This window comes from Echiichthys vipera (assembly GCF_963691815.1).
Source record: "Echiichthys vipera genome assembly, chromosome: 12".
In the NCBI taxonomy this organism is placed as follows: Eukaryota; Metazoa; Chordata; class Actinopteri; order Perciformes; family Trachinidae; genus Echiichthys; species Echiichthys vipera.
The window spans coordinates 29,948,352-29,965,816 of record NC_139837.1 but is presented as its reverse complement, the minus strand read 5'-3'; the positions used below and the strand labels follow the sequence as shown (position 1 = coordinate 29,965,816).

Sequence of the window (17,465 nt, the reverse complement as noted above, 5' to 3'; positions counted from 1 at the left end):
CTTACGTACGAAAATTACTGAAGTAACGTTATATAACGTGGATGGTTGTAGTTTTTTACGCTTACAGTTGGTAACGGTTGACTGACGCACAAGTTATTTGTTGTCTAAATGAAAATGACATGAGGATTTAAAGGCTATCCTTCATTCCCCTCATTTTATATGCTTACTTATTGGAATACCTATGTTTTCTGTGTTATGTAGATGCATCACTCAATCTATGAAGATTGTTGTGATTGTTTTTAGCACTTTGTGATTGTTTTTAATGATGAAAAGTGCTTAACAAATAAAATGTAGTATTGTTATTATTATTATTAATAGGAAACAGGGCTTAAAGTGGAACGCTGCAGAGCTAGTTGTTAGCTGTTACACTGCCCAATTTGGCCTAAATACAAGCCGAGCCAAAGAGCAAAGCTTCAGCAGCACCTTGATGTTGACATGAAAAATGCCATTACGTACAGAGGATCTATTTAATTCAATTCAATTTTATTTATAGTGCCAAATCATAACAAAAGTTATCTCAGGATCTGAGTGTGTCTGTGTCTTCCAAGGTGGAGTTGCCCAGTGCAGTCAGAATGGGAGAGGAGGAAATGGCAGAAGCTGCTAAGCAGTATGCCAGACTTTGGTCTGAGGACGACTGTTTCAACCTTGAGGACCTGGAAAAGAGATGACCTCCGGAAACCTTTTTAGTTCAAGTTGTCCAGTATCAAGGACATGTGGTTGTTTTGTGATGTGATTAGTGACAAACGAGGATACTTGGCATAGGTTGAATGTATAATGGAGTAGTAACAGTCAATAAAAGCTGAGCTGCAACCACCAGCCTACTTTTGACATTGACAGGAATGATTGAGGGCATTGTTTTTTGTTTGTTTTTGTTCTGTGTGCCAGTTATAGTGTCCAAAACCAGCTGTAAGTTCAAAAATGACCTCTATGTTCTATGTATTGTGATATCACCGTTTTTCATTGACTGATATCCAGAGCAGTTTCAGGTTCTAGTTCTACATTGGTTTCTGCAGGTGTACGTTTTGGACATTTGAATTTCTCTAAAGTCGATTGCAGTGCCTTTGTAAAACCATGTAATTGTATAATTTCTGTGTTTCTCAATGCTTTTGCTTTGCAATAATGCTTGCAAGAATGCAAATGTGTCATTTTATCTCAAACATTTTGTTTTTAAGTGAGCATTTCCTACTTTATTTTCATCATACCATTACTTGGTTAGTATTTTTTAGGAAAACAACTGTTTACATATACATAAAAGTACCACATTCATTTATATTATTTGTAAATAAACTTTTGTCTGTTGAAAATGTACAACCAGGCCTTTGGCGTGAGGAGGGTTTCCACTCATTCATGTCATGCCCTAGTTTAGCCCACCCAGGGCATAAGAGATTACTGCAGTATGTACAACCCTCTGAGTAGACATTAACTTGTATCATTAAATACATTTTCCAGTAGGAAATACATTTTCCATTAAGCTCAATGTTTTTATAAGGACTAATGTCACTAAACTACAGGCTATGAATAGAGTGTATTTTGACACTTGATGTAGGCGAACGCAATAATAATGCTGGTAGACTTATGCAATGTATAAATTCATATTTTTCGTTTTATTGTTTGTAAAAAATTTCATTAGAAATAAATCAATAACAAAGCAGCTTAAAAATGTGTCTTGACCTGACTGCAGCCTGAGAGTTGAGCCTGCACGCATGTGTACTTCAATTAATAAAAAGGTATAAAACGAGTGGAATGAAGGAATTTAAAACATTAAATCCCCATGTAATTTTACATTGTACAACAAATAATCTGATCGTCAGTCAACTGTTAGCGTAACTAATTTATTACAAACATCCACATTCCGGAGGTCTGCAGCCTCTTGGAAGTAGACAAAGAATTAGACTAATTAAATGTGAGTATTTATTACATACATATATTGGCTGTGAGTAAATGTGTTGTGTTATAAGTTAAGCAAGGTGTAGGGGGAGGAAAGAGGGATTTAATTTAGCTTTCCCGTTACAAAATGCTGTATAACGGCGAGGTAAGGCACTGAGTGAGTGACATTTGTTGAGATACTTTAAATAAATGTTATAGTGCTTTTTATTCAGAGAGACGCTAGCTCCTCTACTTTTTACTGCCTTACTAGTTTACAGGTCTGTATGACCGGTCCAATGTAGTGGCCATGGTCAATGCAGCGTCTATGGTTACACATGCAAGTGTGACGATGTCATTTGTTAGAAATCACATAATTTCCCTGTGAATCTGTGAATCAGGGGAGACTGGTAGAGCTGCCTTGTTATTACATGAACTGTCACCTTCTCTCTGTTTAACAGTGTAATACTGGGACCTGAGCAGAACCTAAACAGGGGCTACATGTATTCGAAACCTTGCTTTGCTTTACTTATAACTTATAGTATTTCACAACAAAGTGTTACTCACAGACAATATATATATATATATGTAATAATTACTTACATTTAATTAGTTCTTCTTCTTCTTCTCTCTGTAAGCGGGCCAGCTACCTACATGTAACTTCCAGGTCACTGAGCTGTGTCAGTCAAAAACTAATCAGCTAAAGGGGATGCTCAGAAAGACCCCCCACCGGTGAGGTTTGTGCTAAAACTGCAAACAAAAAATAAGGGAGACCAGCAGAGACACCCAAAGCTGAGTCAGCGCAAAGGTCTGAGCTTGGAGAGAGAAACAGAGGGAACCGTAAACAAAATAATGTCAATATTTTACAGTATTTGACAAATATTTGATTTCAAGTTATATGTTATATTTTTTTTTGCTCTCCTTGCCTTATCACAGGTGGTGTATAAGAACAATGACATACGTCTTGAGTTGTCCCGCCTTGCTCGCATTGTGGACCCCAAGATGAAAATCCAGGGTGAGGTATCCTATAAGTGTGAGAACGTGGCCACTTTGGACCCCATCTCCTTTGAGACTCCCGAGGCCTACATCAGCCTCCCAAAATGGAACACTAAGCGGATGGGATCCATCTCTTTCGATTTTCGCACAACCGAGCCCAACGGCCTCATCCTCTTCACCCATGGCAAACCTCAGGAGCGCAAAGACGCTGCCCGCAGCCAGAAGAACACCAAGGTCAGTCCATTATCCCCAAGATGACTTTCTAAGTTCAATTTTGTCTCAAGAAATTCAATCCTTGTGATTGAATTTTGCTATTTAGAATGACTGATTAATCATCTTGCATGACTTATGAGCTGCATGACTGAGAATCTTTACAGGCATCATATATTATTGGAATTTATTGAGAGGACTGATGCCAGCCTTTTTGGCTTGTGACCCCTCAAAGTAATGTCTACTCATCACCCTTCATTACAGGTTGCTATGTCAATGAGCTGCGAGCAGGTTAACCACAGAGCAATGTTCCCCACTCAGTTTGTTTCATTTTAATATTTTAGGTATGTCAAGATGTAAAAATTGTATCAGACATCACAAATGTTAAAAAAAAATCTCTTGGCCCCTTCAGTTTTATCATTTGACCTCTTGAGGGATTGTGTTCCCTTGTTGCTTCCATTGTTCTATAAACATGGGCTTGAAAATACACATGTGATTTAAACTGCTGCTTTGCTATCACATTGATTTTATGTTGTGAAATTGTTAAGTCAGATCGCTACTTTACTTAAACAATAACTTTGACTGATTAATCTGATTGAAAGTGAAATAAGTTAAAGTTAGTATCTCCTCTGACCATACTTTCATGGCTGAGTGGTGGTGAAACAGACTGCATTTTACAACTTTAAAAAAGAATCATCCAACAGTGATGTCATGGTGTAATTACACACTATGTTTTAAGTTTGTATTGTGTGTTTGTCACATGTCCTATCTTTTCTCAAGTCTGTTGGCATGCCGCTTCACTGCAAATCAAATATTCACAGAAAAGAAAACGATCTTGCAGCATGGTTTCTTTTCTAAAAAGAACTTGACCTTACCTGATTGATAACCATCAGATGATTTGTTCTCTTGACCTTATACAGGTGGATTTCTTTGCAGTAGAGCTACTGGATGGCAGCCTGTACCTTCTTTTGGACATGGGCTCAGGGACTATTAAGGTAAAGGCCACCCAGACAAAGGTCAATGATGGTGCCTGGTATCACGTGGACATCCAGAGAGATGGACGCTCAGGTCAGTTGTGTTGATCAATCAGTCATGTGAAAATGTATGACTGATGCTGAAGATTTGTTGACTTTCTTTAAAGTCTCAGTCGACAACGTTTGTTTGATCATATTCACTGGAGCCGACACTCTGCCCCCAAAGAACAACATAAATCAACGTTTTTTTAGGAAAAAAACATGCCTCTAAGTGCTTGTAGAGCCTGTTGTTTGTTTTGCAAAAATCCACAGCGCCAATATCATCCTGTCCACTCAGCAAAGTTTGTGCACACGCCACAGATCCCCACACACCTCAAGCTAGGCATACGCTTAATGACATCAAGAGTTGCTATCTATAGTAAGTTAGCCAGCCTACCTCCATGCTGCGTGTACTACATGCCGTTTATTAATGAGAGAAGAGACGGGCACGTTCACAGGAATCTGGTGCACATGCACAGACGAGCACTCAATGGGAGGGAGCGGGGGAGCTCGGTTATAGTGGGAGAGGGGCGTGAGAGTTGGAAACATTCGAAATTTGATTCGATTTTAAAATGGCAAAACAATAAGTAAACTGAATTTCATAGATTGTAAATCACATTTAAATGATACAGTACAACTGATTTCAGAAGGTCAGGATGAATAATAGTTCATTACTTCCATCATTGTGTATATAGTATGATTTCTTCCTGACATCACCATTCTATCTTGTACTGCTGCTCGTATCAATGCAGCCTGTACCTGATCTCTACTCCCTCCATCCCCACCACAGGGACCATCTCTGTAAACAGCCGAAGGACCCCGTTCACAGCCAGTGGTGAGAGCGAGATCCTGGACTTGGAGGGTGACATGTACCTGGGGGGACTTCCTAACGACCGTACCAACCTCATCCTTCCCACCGAGCTCTGGACAGCGATGCTCAATTATGGCTATGTTGGCTGTATCCGTGACCTTTTCATTGACGGTCGAAGCAAAGACATCCGTCAGATTGCTGAGGCACAAAATGGTGCTGGCATCAAGCCCTCTTGTAACAAGCAATCAGGGAAGCAGTGTGAGAGCTACCCCTGCAAGAACCGAGGTGTCTGCAAAGAAGGCTGGAATCGATTCATCTGTGACTGCACTGGCACTGGCTTCTGGTCACGCACGTGTGAGAGAGGTAAATGCTGTTTTGTCTTGCATTCACCTTAGACTAGGGCTTCTCAAGGCATGCACTACCGGGCCCTGGGGGAGTGTTTGTACAACCTAGGGGGGCACTGGGTAAATGTTTTTTTTTTAAATATATATATATATATATATATATATATTTTAAACTACTTCAATTCCCCGAGGGATTGTTGGTGCCTTAAGCCCAGTTCAGACCAAAGATTCGCAACGAGACGAGTTGAAACTTGGTCAGGTCTGCAACGTTCTGAACCTTGTCAGTTTACACCAATGAGACGAGGGGAGACGATGTATCATCTCCATGGCAACACATCTCTGTACTTCTGTTCTAACCTATGACTTTTCAGGCTTTTTTTCATAGCTGGATATAATTTGTAGCATTATAAAATATACATGAGGACAGAGAGTGAGATACTGTCTACAGCTGCATTTCTAGTTGTGATGAAACAGCAAAAATAACTGATTCATTTTCCCTGATTCACTGCTTTGTTCTAGATTACGGTGCCCCCTCTCCTTATTCATTGTATTACTCACTCGACTCTCTCTCTCTCTCTCTCTCTCTCTCTCTCTCTCTCTCTCTCTCTCTCTCTCTCTCTCTCTCTCTCTCTCTCTCTCTCTCTCTCTCTCTCTCTCTCTCTCTCTCTCTCTCTCTCTCTCTCTCTCTCTCTCTCTCTCTCTCTCTCTCTCTCTCTCTCTCTCTCACATGCTCGTTGAGCCTCCGTCCAAAAGGTCCATTTCAACCAGCTGACAGTTTGTCAGTGACTTGACCAGCAAAATTCTGTAAGACCTGATTGGCTGTTGAAATAGGTGACGTGTGTTACGTTCTAAAAGCAGCCTGATCCGATCAGTCTGTGTGTCACCTGCTGCATCACTCACTGTGCTGGGCGGAGAAACAAAGTCAATTAAAAGTCAATTATACAGGACACAACACTGTTGATTTCTTCCCATAGAGCTGTAGGTACTCTAGGTTAATTGTATCAAAAGTGTGACTATCAAATGAAATATTAGGGGAAAATATTAATAAAGAAAAATTACTAAAAAATTAATAACTTTGATTTATTAAAAACTTCACATGGAGAACCAATTAAATGTAGGGCCTTGAGTCACGTTCAGATTGAGATTGAGTATTCTCAATAAACTTATCGTTAATCAAGTAAATATTAGCCATCACCAATAATTATCAAATATAATAATAAAAATTACTCTAGTTAAACCAGAATTCCTTGGGGCACCACCGTCATAGACAGAGTGACAACTAATATAAAAGTCTCATTAAATATATTAAACTACTACTTAAGGACCCCTGCAGAGATGGTGTGATGATGTGCATTTAAGTCACACAAAAGCCAGCAGGCCGAAGAGCTCAGAAGTTATAATTCAGGTTACAACAAAGTAACAATTCTATGCTTAGCTGTTCATACAGTCTTATAACATGTAATAATGCTCAGTTGGTGATTAGTTACCAGTCCATGAGATGGTAAAGATAAGTTGCGTTGTTTCTATGCCAGTGGCTGGTCCTTGTGATGGAAGCTGGTTGAAGAAAATATTCTTTTCCTGGTTGTTTGCTCTTAGACAAAAGAGGAATCAGAACGCTCTTTGTTCTGCTCAGTTGCGTTGGTAATCGGTTGGTTAACCTGGCTGATGATCCTACTCCATATAAGCCATATTGAGGGCTTAGGGACAGCTGGCAGCTGGTCCCTGGATCCTGCAGAAGAGAGTCGAATAGAATCTGAGAAAGAGAGTGAGCAGGAGGTGTCCTACAGTTTTATAGACTCTATGATGATAGAGGTGAGGTAAGGTCAGCCAATGGACAGACAGTTAAGGGGTCCCTTGGAGAGTTCTCACCTGGGTGTGACCTGTTGGGGGAGAGTTGCATGGCAGGCCTTTGTCTGTGACCATGTGCTCCAGAACAAGGGCTACCAGGCTTTTGGGCCTAGTTTTTTTTCCCTTTGTTTGATCAGACTGAAGCCTTCTCATAATCAAACTGAAAGTTCAAATTGATCCAGAAATGAACAATCATCTTTGGGATGCCGGTTGCACCTACAGAGCCGACATGACAACTACTACTGGTTTGGTATTTTTTTTGTCGTCACTCGGCCTCGCATCTCACATGTTACTTGTTTGTGTTACGGTGCTGACGGCACTATCCTCTTACACTGCTTACATATTGTTCCTGTCTTATCTGTCACTCTGTTGCTGTTTAGTCACTTACATAATGATATGGTGAGACATCTGGGTGCGCATATGCGACTAGACGTAAAATTCAGTCACACACTCAAATTTTAGCTGGTGTGTAATGCGGCTCCTGTCTGTGACAGCCCCTTTACCCGTCGGCTGAGGTCGTCCTTCGTCACACTGGGGTTGGGTTCAAATCACAGATGACGTGCGGAGGGCCATTCTGTGAAGGATTGGAGTCAACAGGCTTTGTGAAAATGGGGTTTATTCCCTGAGCATGTCTGAGATGTCTCCTGTTCTACCTGAGGACACCATCAGAGTGTAACTTAGGGTGACCAGACGTCCCAGTTTTCCCAGATGTCGAAAATGTAATATAGGAATATAGGAAAAAATGAAAAAACGTAAATGTTGACCAAATAACACGTATAGTTGCACACCCGACGACTCGCACAGGCAAAATTCAGCCAGAAGAAGCACCTCCAGCCCAGAGCTCAGGACACAATGCCCAATAAGAATGCCCATATTTCTGAGATTTTGATTGGTGGAATAGCTGTGTTTTCCCTTAACTAGAGACAGCTACAGGTACAAGATACTTTCATGGAATTCATGCACCCATTCAGCCAGCTGTAGTACACAGCAGAAATATCAATGATTGGATAGGCGAACCAAAGGTGTTCTTCTTATAAGTGTTACTGTTTTTCATCTATGATATATGTTATGTAACCTTTGATTTACATGTGTAAAAACAGATCTATTTGTCTTTATTTATTTAACATTATTAGCAGCCACCAAAACAAGGAATACAAAAACCTGAACGATGAAACAAAGAACTCAAAAGCATGAACAAGACTGTGGGACAAAGCGCTGGATACATTCGACACAGGGTACAAAATAATCTGGCACGGAACAGGGGGAAAGACACAGACTTTATACACATGAGGGAAGGGGAGCCACAGGTGGACACAATCATGAATCAGGGAATGACGTCAGACCGGTGACACAAGAGGAAGGGCAAGTGACCTGGAACGAGAGGAGAGTTATCTTTCAAAATAAAACAGGAAATTCTCAAGACAAAAAACCCAAAGACAGGACAAACCTCACCCCGGTGTCACAGCGTCATGCTGCCATTCAAAATTAATGTAAACAACGCAATGACGCGCGATGTCGCTTCGGACGACACGTTCTGAGCGATAAGAGCGATGCGATGAAGCGTCCATCGCCTCATCGCGTGTGTCGCTTGAAGTTGAAAAATTTGAACTTTTCAAGGAACATCGCGTTAAGCTGTGCCGCGACAACCAATCAGCATTGAGATTGCGGTAAGCGTCATCAAAGTTCTCCGTGAAATATCCAGGGGCTCACGGGGCTCACCAAATCCGCCATTGTTGCGGCCCTTGGGGGAAACTAGACTGTTCCTATGGGAATAATAAAATGTATATAACTATGGACTGTGGATGGCAGCGACGTGCCTTTAGACATCTATTCTGCCAGAAATACAGAAGAAGAAGAAGAAGAAGAAGAAGAAAGCCGTCAGTGCAGAGTAAAGCGTATCCCGGTCTGATCTACCGGAGACCGGGCAGCACCTGTACAGATACGAAGGTTAAATCACTGACGGCCTGATCTCACTACAACACAAAAGCTCTTTTAAGAGCCACACACTTCATCTGAGAGCTCATTTCTGTTCTTTTAAAAGCATTCAGATCACTGTTAGCACTAGCATCACTACCATTTAACACAACAGCAGAGTAGGCTGAGTTAGCTTCAGTTAGCTATCCACCTTGGTTGCTACATGCGATAGAGGTTAATGAAGCGATGATGAAAAATGTCTTCCTCCAGTTGTGTTAGCATGGTTCAATGCTTAAAGCTAAACAATCTTTAGAATATTATACAGCAGCAGGATGTACCAAAAGTTTAAAAAGTCTTCTGTTCAAAATTTGTCGGCTACATATAATATCCAGTTTAGTTTGGCTCTGGTGAAGAGAAAGCATCTGTTTGGTTGTCGATGAATACAGAATTCCATTATGGCCTTTTTAACATTTAATCATTCAAAGGCTGTGGCAGCTAGTGAAGCCACATAGGTCTTTATTTCAGGTCTATCAGAAAAATACAATTATTACTAGAGACAGATATTAATGCATTGAATGTGTTTTTACATTATGTTAACATCATGGTAACTCAGGTGTAAGGTATTCATTTGTCATTTTTAATTTAAAATTCATTTATTTCAAGTAAGGGATCATTAATAAGACATTAATATTATACAACATATAGCATGCCAGGTTGTAGCTCCACCTACATAAATGGAAAATTATTCGACCACCTTAAAACCATATATTTTCTAAAACCATATACCCCAGGTTGTCATTCAACATGAACTGTGGCCTTTTCCATTTCAAACTCTTCCCCAAATCTCATGAAAATCATCTGGTGTAAGGAGGAGGCCTGAGTTTAGGTGAAGTGTCTGGCGGATACCTGTTTATTACAGCTGGTTTTATGGATGTTCTTGATCTCAGCTACTTTGATCAGAGGAAGAAAACTCATTGTTAATCAATTCCTTGAATCCTCCTGATTTATGAATGGGCCTGTGAATATTCTCCTTTGTCCAGGTCATCGTTATCCTGGTATTTAACCTCTCACAAGGCCTCCACGGTTGGAATACAGGTGAACAAGGAAGTCACGTTGTAGGATACCATGGTTTCACCTGGATCTATTTTTATGTCTCAGACTTTGGTCACAAAGTCTATGGAGTTTTTGATGTGGCGTGGGGTATTGCCCCACCAGTGGTGCCAAAATAGTAGCAACATGCTTGGCAATGTTATAAGTGACCGAGTTTACGCATCCCGGCCTGGGCCTTTCTGTGTGGAGTTTGCATGTTCTCCCCGTGTCTGCGTGGGTTTCCTCCGGGTCCTCCGGTTTCCTCCCACAGTCCAAAGACATGCATGTGTTAGGTTAATTGATGACTCTAAAATTGCCCGTAGGTGTGAATGGTTATCTGTCTCTGTACGTCTCTATGTGCCCTGTGATAGACTGGCGTCCTGTCCAGGGTGTACCCTGCCTCACGCCCGATGTCAGCTGGGATCGGCTCCAGCACCCCCGCGACCCCGACCCCGGGATAAGCGGTTGAAGATGAATGAATGAATGAATCTTAATGAAAACAATAACTTGAAGTATTAGTAGAAATATCAATTGTATAATAAGCAGCTTGTCTTACCTGGGAGTAGAAAAATAAACAAATCAAATAACAAGTCTTCACCTGAACATGGCGATACAATTGTAAGAACAGTTATTGTAGCCTACGTCCCATTCAACAACAGTGAGCCCTTTACATGGCCAAGTTCTCCATTCTTGCATTCCTCCATGCAGAAAAAGAGTAGCATCCACAGTTTCCGGGGCAAGTCCAGCCCTCCTTTCTTCTATCAACTCGCTCACTGCTGCTGCTGCTGGACGGGATACTTAACACCATGCAATCCAGACGTGCTGAACAAACCCGACTGGCTCATCATCTTGAAGCGTTGTAACACGTTTAAACAGAGCTTTTCCCTTTTTGTTGTTTACTGTCTTCAATTTATCATTTCCAATCTTTTTCTTTATGTTTTTCTTATTTGAGGCAGGAATCAGTACTCGGACGACGTGCAAATTGGATGTGTGAGTGATGTAGAGCGGGGAGGCAGAGTGCCGCAGTTGCTGCGTTCAAGTGTTACCATTTAAATTTGTTAAACACAAACACAACACATGTCTCTAATTAGCAGGTTAAAAAAAAGGATCCCAGCTGACATCGGCGTGAGGCGAGGTACACCCTGGACAGGACATCAGTCTATCACAGGGCACATAGAAACAAACAAAGACAGACAACCATTCACACCTAAGGGAAATTTAGAGTCATCAATCAACAGATGCACGTCTTTCAACTGTGGGAGGAAGCCGGAGAACCCAGAGAGAACCCACACAGACACGGGGAGAACATGCAAACTCCACACAGAAGGGCCCCAGCAGGCATTCGAACCAGGAACCCTCTCGCTGTGAGGGGACATGCTAACCACCATAAATATAACTATATTAATATAAATACAGCTCAAGTGAACCGGCCGGCAGACTGCCCTGCACAGCCGTGTGATGTTCATGAGTGATGTTCATGACTGGCCCATTGAGTTAAAACTCTTCAGAATAGCACGCTCCTGTTCAACCGACTCACTCTCATTAATCCAGCCTACTGTTTTTTGTTTAGCCTCCTGTCTTGATATGGGAACGGCATATCGCTCCAATAATTGCTCTGCGTTTATCCAATGAACGAATGGGGATGAATGAGCGGCTGTCAGACAGAGAGAAAGAGGGCAAGGTTGAAGTAGAGGATTTTCTTACAGTGGAAAAGGTATCAGATTTGCTCAGTTACACCTGATGGAGGGCAAGAAAAGAAAGGAGGGGCTGAAAAGGTCAGCATGAAGAAGAAGCAGATGCTGGAGGAGTGCATCAAAATGGTCACAAATCACGGCGTCAACAAGTGATGCAGGTGAGTGAAGGTTAGCTCAAGCTTTGACATTGTTGTTAATTAGCAAAACATTTGAGCTGAGTCCTTCATAGTTCCTTGGGGGGTGGTGTCGTCATATCACAGTCTGCACCACAAGTTTCACACACACACACACACACAGACCCCCCCCCCCCCCACAACACACACACAGCTGTAATTTAACTTGTGTCAGAATAACAACAGTCTCAGTCAGTACAACACAAATGTATTGGTGCTTATGGGATGTCATTCTGAAAACAGGCGAGTATGAGGCCTTAAAACTAAGTTGTAGTTGCAGTGCCTTGAACCCAGGGTCAGTCAGAATCAGACACAGATGAGGAATATTGTTGCGCAATGAAATCAGTATATATATATGGACATATCAGAATGGTGACTGTAGTTAGTGTTAGAGACATGGGTGCATGAGAAGGAATGAATTAGCCCAACACATTCTAGGTTTTCTTTCGTGAAGTCTACATATAACATATCAGTCAAGCCATTCCATAGATACATACTGTATGCATAAGTGAGTGTGTTGGTGCTTATGAGGTGTCGCTCTGGGACAGGCGAGTATGAGTTCACCAAAAATCACAGTATACTCACAACAAAAAAACAGACTACACAACTGCTGTCTCCGTCATATGACGTGAGTCAAGTGTGCACTTCTGCACTTGTATCTGGTTTTGGTGGTTTTCTTTCACAACAGTCTGAGACAGCAGCATCTAAGGCAGGACATGCACACAAAAAAATAAAAAATAAAATCATCCTGACACTTTCAGTGCAGTGACCTTTTTCCTATATTATATATTCAACTAAGTCATTAATATGTCATGCACTGCATATATTGAGTTCACATTCTTCTATGTAGCACATAATGTTGGTATACCAGTGACTATTAGTACTTTATTTTAACATGCTTTATTCATTCTGTCAAAATAAGACATGGGCCTCGTCCATAGCACCCATTTCAGGCATTATCACTCCATTAAATGGCCGTAATCAGTGGTTATCAGCCTCATAGTTTTGGGTTTGAAGATTCCTGCTACACCTACCAGCAGCTTCAGAAGGCTCTATTCACATGGTAATGGTCGTTAGGACCCCTTGGCATCACTTGTTAATAGTCTGGGTCACATTGTGAATTCCAACAAAACGGATGTTACGTGGTTAGGTTTAGGCAATAAACCATGTGGTTTGGGTTTAAATACTAAAAAACCAAAGGAAGTTAAAAAGCCGTCATCTCACATTGGACGCAAACTCGTATCTCCCACGTGGAAGTCCTGTGCGTGACTGACCCAACAACCATGCCAACCTTTCTCTTAATGTGGAATTTTTGTTTTTTTTTATATTTCCTACTGTCATACGTCATCATAGACTGCGTTTAAGCCATTTACAGCTACGTTGATGGCTGATCCAGTTTACCATTATTAGTAGAGATAACAGGGAGATCGCATCACCTGCTAGGCATTGCTGCCGGTCGCACCTCCTTCGGTGCCCACGGGTAAGCTGAGGGGTCATCAGCCAGAAACCACCAATAACCAACTTCGCTCCTTTAATCCTGGAACGTCTCCTGGTGGTGGAGCAGTGACAGGGACATCTGCCTGCCACCCCCTAAAGCTGATAGGTGTTCACCCCTGCAGCTGTTGTTGGGGTTAGTTGTTCATTCCCCAATGCTTTTCCTTCCTCCTTAACCAGAGCAATGAGCTTCCTTTCTCAGCCTCCTCCGCCAGCTCTTTGGTTGCCTTCTTTAGGCTCCTTCCTGTCACTCCTGCGTCCCCCAGAAGGTGTGTGGTTGACTGCCACACATTGCTTTGATTTCGTTCGTAGGCGGCCTTGATCCCCTCCTCTGCTGGTACTGTGAGCTCAATGAGAAGCAGGGATTTTGCCTTAGACCAAGACACTATGTCCGGGACGAGCAATTTACGGCCTAGGTGTTTCTTTTGACCTGGTATCTCTTCTCCCACCACCTTCCATGACAAAGCCGATTAAGCTGTGGTTCTCTGCAGGTGGTACCCCCCGGCTGCCCTTTCAACGGCTCTCCAACACCTCTGCTAGCTTCCTCAGGACCTGGTCATGGCGCCACCTGTAGCGTCACTGGTATAGAGCGAGCTTACAGCCTGACAGGATGTGCTTGAGGTTTGCATTAGGGGTGTTGCAGAGTGTGCAGCATTCCTCGCTCCCAAACCACTGGTGAAGGTTCCGAGGGCAGGGAAGCGTGTCATATGTTGCACGAATAAGAAAGCTGAGCCTTGCCTGCGGGTTCTCCCAAAGGTCTGTCCAACGGATGTTTCGGTTGATGACGCCTTCCCAGGTTGTCAAGCATCCTTGTCTGCCCTTTGACACGGCCTTGATCTTTTAATGCTCTTCCTCCAACCTTGTCACCTCCGCCGCCACCATCTTCTTCCTCTCTTCACGGTTGGCCAGAACCATGGTGCTTCTCCCCACCCTAGGCCTGCCTTTCCTGCCTGAACTCTGCTGACATTCTCTTGATGTTGTAGGCAACTGATGGCTCTGTCGACCTCAGTTTGGGCATTCCACTTCCGGCCTTTTTGTATTTTGATGTTTGCATTCCTTACAGCCTGGTCGGTGGACTCTCTTAACCTGAGAACGACCCTTCTGCAGGTCGTTGAAGTAGGATGCAACCATGGTCTTGATGCAGGAGGGCATGTGAAAGAACTCTATGGCATAGTTGATCAGCTGGTGTGGGCCTGATCCATATGTGTTTGCTAGATCGAGTCAATCAACATGGAGGTCCGTCTTCTCCTTTTTTTAGATATTATATATATTATAATATGTTGTATGTACTTTGCATTTTTTGTGTGTATTTCCTGCCTGAGATTGGCGACTCCAGCCAGATGCTTCTCCTTTATATAAGATGTTTGGGGGATAGGTTATGTGTTTTCTATGTACAGTATATACGGCTGCAAATGTGTTGTCTGTTTTATATGAGCAGACTAAGACAAACCCCTAACAACTAAGTTGTAATGACCATAAAGTATTGAATTTTGAATCTTGAATCTTGAAGTCTAGCAGAAATAGGGAGCTGCAGCGATACAACACTTTTTTGCTGTGTTATCAATAGGTGGTCTCAACTGTCGAGACTGTCCGCTTTTACCCTAATAACTAGCCATGGGTAACGCAGGAAATTAAGGCTGCCCTCAACAAGAAGAAGGCTGCCTTCAGGAGCAGGGACAGGAAGGCCATGAAGGCACCACAGCAGGAGGTGAAACACTGTGTGAGGGAAGCTAAGGACAGCTATAAGAGAAAGGTGGAGGGTAAGCTGAGGAAGAAGATGTGAGGACCATCACAGGTCACAACACAAAGACCAGAGCTACAGGGGGGACAATGGAGGGGGCAAACAAGCTGAATGACCTCTTCAACAGGTTTAACCAGCCCTTGTCCCCCCACCCCTACCCTCACTGCAGCCATCTCTCCTTCTTCCCTCTACACACCTCCCTTCTGACACCACAACACCCCCCTCCTCCACCTTAACAGAATCCCCGCCTCACATTGCCACAGACCAGGTCAGAGGACAGCTGAGGAAGCTCCAGCTTAGGAAAGCAGCAGGCCCAGATAAAGTGTGTCCAAGACTACTGAAGACCTGTGCTGCAGAACTAGGGGAACCACTACAACGGATCTTCAACCTTAGCCTGCAGCTAGGTAGAATGCCTACCCTCTGGAAGACATCCTGTATCGTCCCTGTTCCCAAGAAGAACAGGCCAAGTGAGCTGAATGACTTCCGACCGGTGGAACTCACTTCACACCTGCTGAAGATATTGGAGCGGCTCTTCCTCAGCCTGACACTGTGGTCAGCAGCACTGTAGCCCCTCAGGGCACAGTGCTGGCCCCTCTGCTCTTCAGCATATCACACCTCCGGACTGGATAAACTGATCGAGCAGGGTGGCTCTGTGGTCGGCATGAAACTGGACTCACTGGTGACGGTGGCAGAGAGGAGGACATTGAACAAGCTGCTGGACATTACATTACAATGCCAGCCACCCTATGCACACCGTCATCAGCACCCAGAGGAGCCTGTTCAGTGGAACGCTGCTCCTGCCAAACTGTAGGACCAACAGGCTCAAGAACTCCTTTGTCCCTCAGGCCATCATCAAATAAAGAGGACAGAAGGGAGGAGTGGGAGACACTCACTGTGCAATTAATAATCTACTCTTACATACCTGGACACTTATCTTCTTTTCTTTGTGCAATAACTGTATAACTTAACACTTAAGTGCGGTAATTTAATCTTACTGCTCATTTCTGTAATATACAGTCATACATATTATCTTATACATTTCCTCTACATCTAACTTATCTGATTTAATTTTCTGTGAATTTTTTGTTACATGTATTCTTACATCTACCTCATATATATTTGACTAAGAGTTTATTGCTTACAGTTTATTGCTTTTTATACTCTCTGTATTTATTTAGCTAAGAGTTTATTTGTTATCCTGTACTGTATTTTTTATACATCCCTTGTGTTTTTGTAAGCTGCTGGAAACTCAATTTCCTTGCGGGGGTCATCCCAAAGGGATCAATAAAGAGAAGTCTAAGTCTTAGTCTACTTTGACTAAAATAAAAAAATACACTTTTTACTAAAATAAAATATCTTTGCTTCTTCACATCTGAATTATCTTACAATCATGCGTGGATACTCATCCATCCATCCATCCATCTTATATGACCCATCATGAGTGTGGGTCATATAGCGCGGGATATTTCTAGTCCTAAACAGCTAGACTTTACTCAGTGACGGAGGCTACATGGCACAGGTACACACTTGTCTGGTAATCTGATTTATGTGCAGGTCCTGGCAGAGCAAGGACATTCACTCCAGCATTAATTCTTAGTTAAATTAGATCAGTAAACTTCCCAGGTGATTTGGATTGGCCGCCTGCATTTCTGTTTTGTTGTTGTTGCAACGTTTGTGTACAAAAAAAACAAACCCTCATACAATTTTCAGTGTTTATTTTGGAAGAGGCGAAAATACTCTTTGCTGATTGGATAAACCATCCGTCTATCATCAACATATGGGCCAAATCAACATCAGTGTATAACGTACTAACAGCATTGAGGCAAAGCTCAGAAATTAAACAACATGTGGGTAAAGGATATTTGCGGTTTGTGTAATGTGAATTTACGGATCAAAGGCCCAATTTCAGGTGCCCAGTCCATATTCCAACAGAAAGATCCAAGAGAAAAAAGAGTTAGTGAGTGGCTTGCTCCATAGCTGTGCTCATCTCATCCGTGGAAGCCACTATGTTGTTTACACTGAACACTCACTTCTCGTTTCATCACACTTTGAGCCACCTCAAAACCAACGCTGATCGGTTCGGTCACTTGGGCAACCTTCTCCAAATTTTCTCTGCCGCAAGTTACCAGACTGATCTGCGAGTAAAATACAATGGAGCTCGCAGGATCAGGATGGTCTCACGAAGGCTAGAATTTTGTTTCAAAATAAAATTTTGTTACCAAAATTAAGGATGAACATGATTATTTTTTATTATCAAAATATTGCATTAGCATTA

At 42.4% G+C, this 17,465-nt stretch overlaps 1 protein-coding gene across 1 annotated transcript in view; it reads left to right on the top strand.

Moving 5' to 3' along the window:
• nrxn3a (neurexin 3a) overlaps window positions 1-17,465 on the top strand; it is a gene marked incomplete at both ends in the record, with an annotated part of 319,661 nt that overhangs the window by 157,193 nt on the left and 145,003 nt on the right. Inside the window, 3 exon segments of the mRNA XM_083924038.1 lie at window positions 2,800-3,093; window positions 3,990-4,137; window positions 4,873-5,256. Coding sequence (XP_083780164.1) covers window positions 2,800-3,093; window positions 3,990-4,137; window positions 4,873-5,256 — 826 coding nt within the window.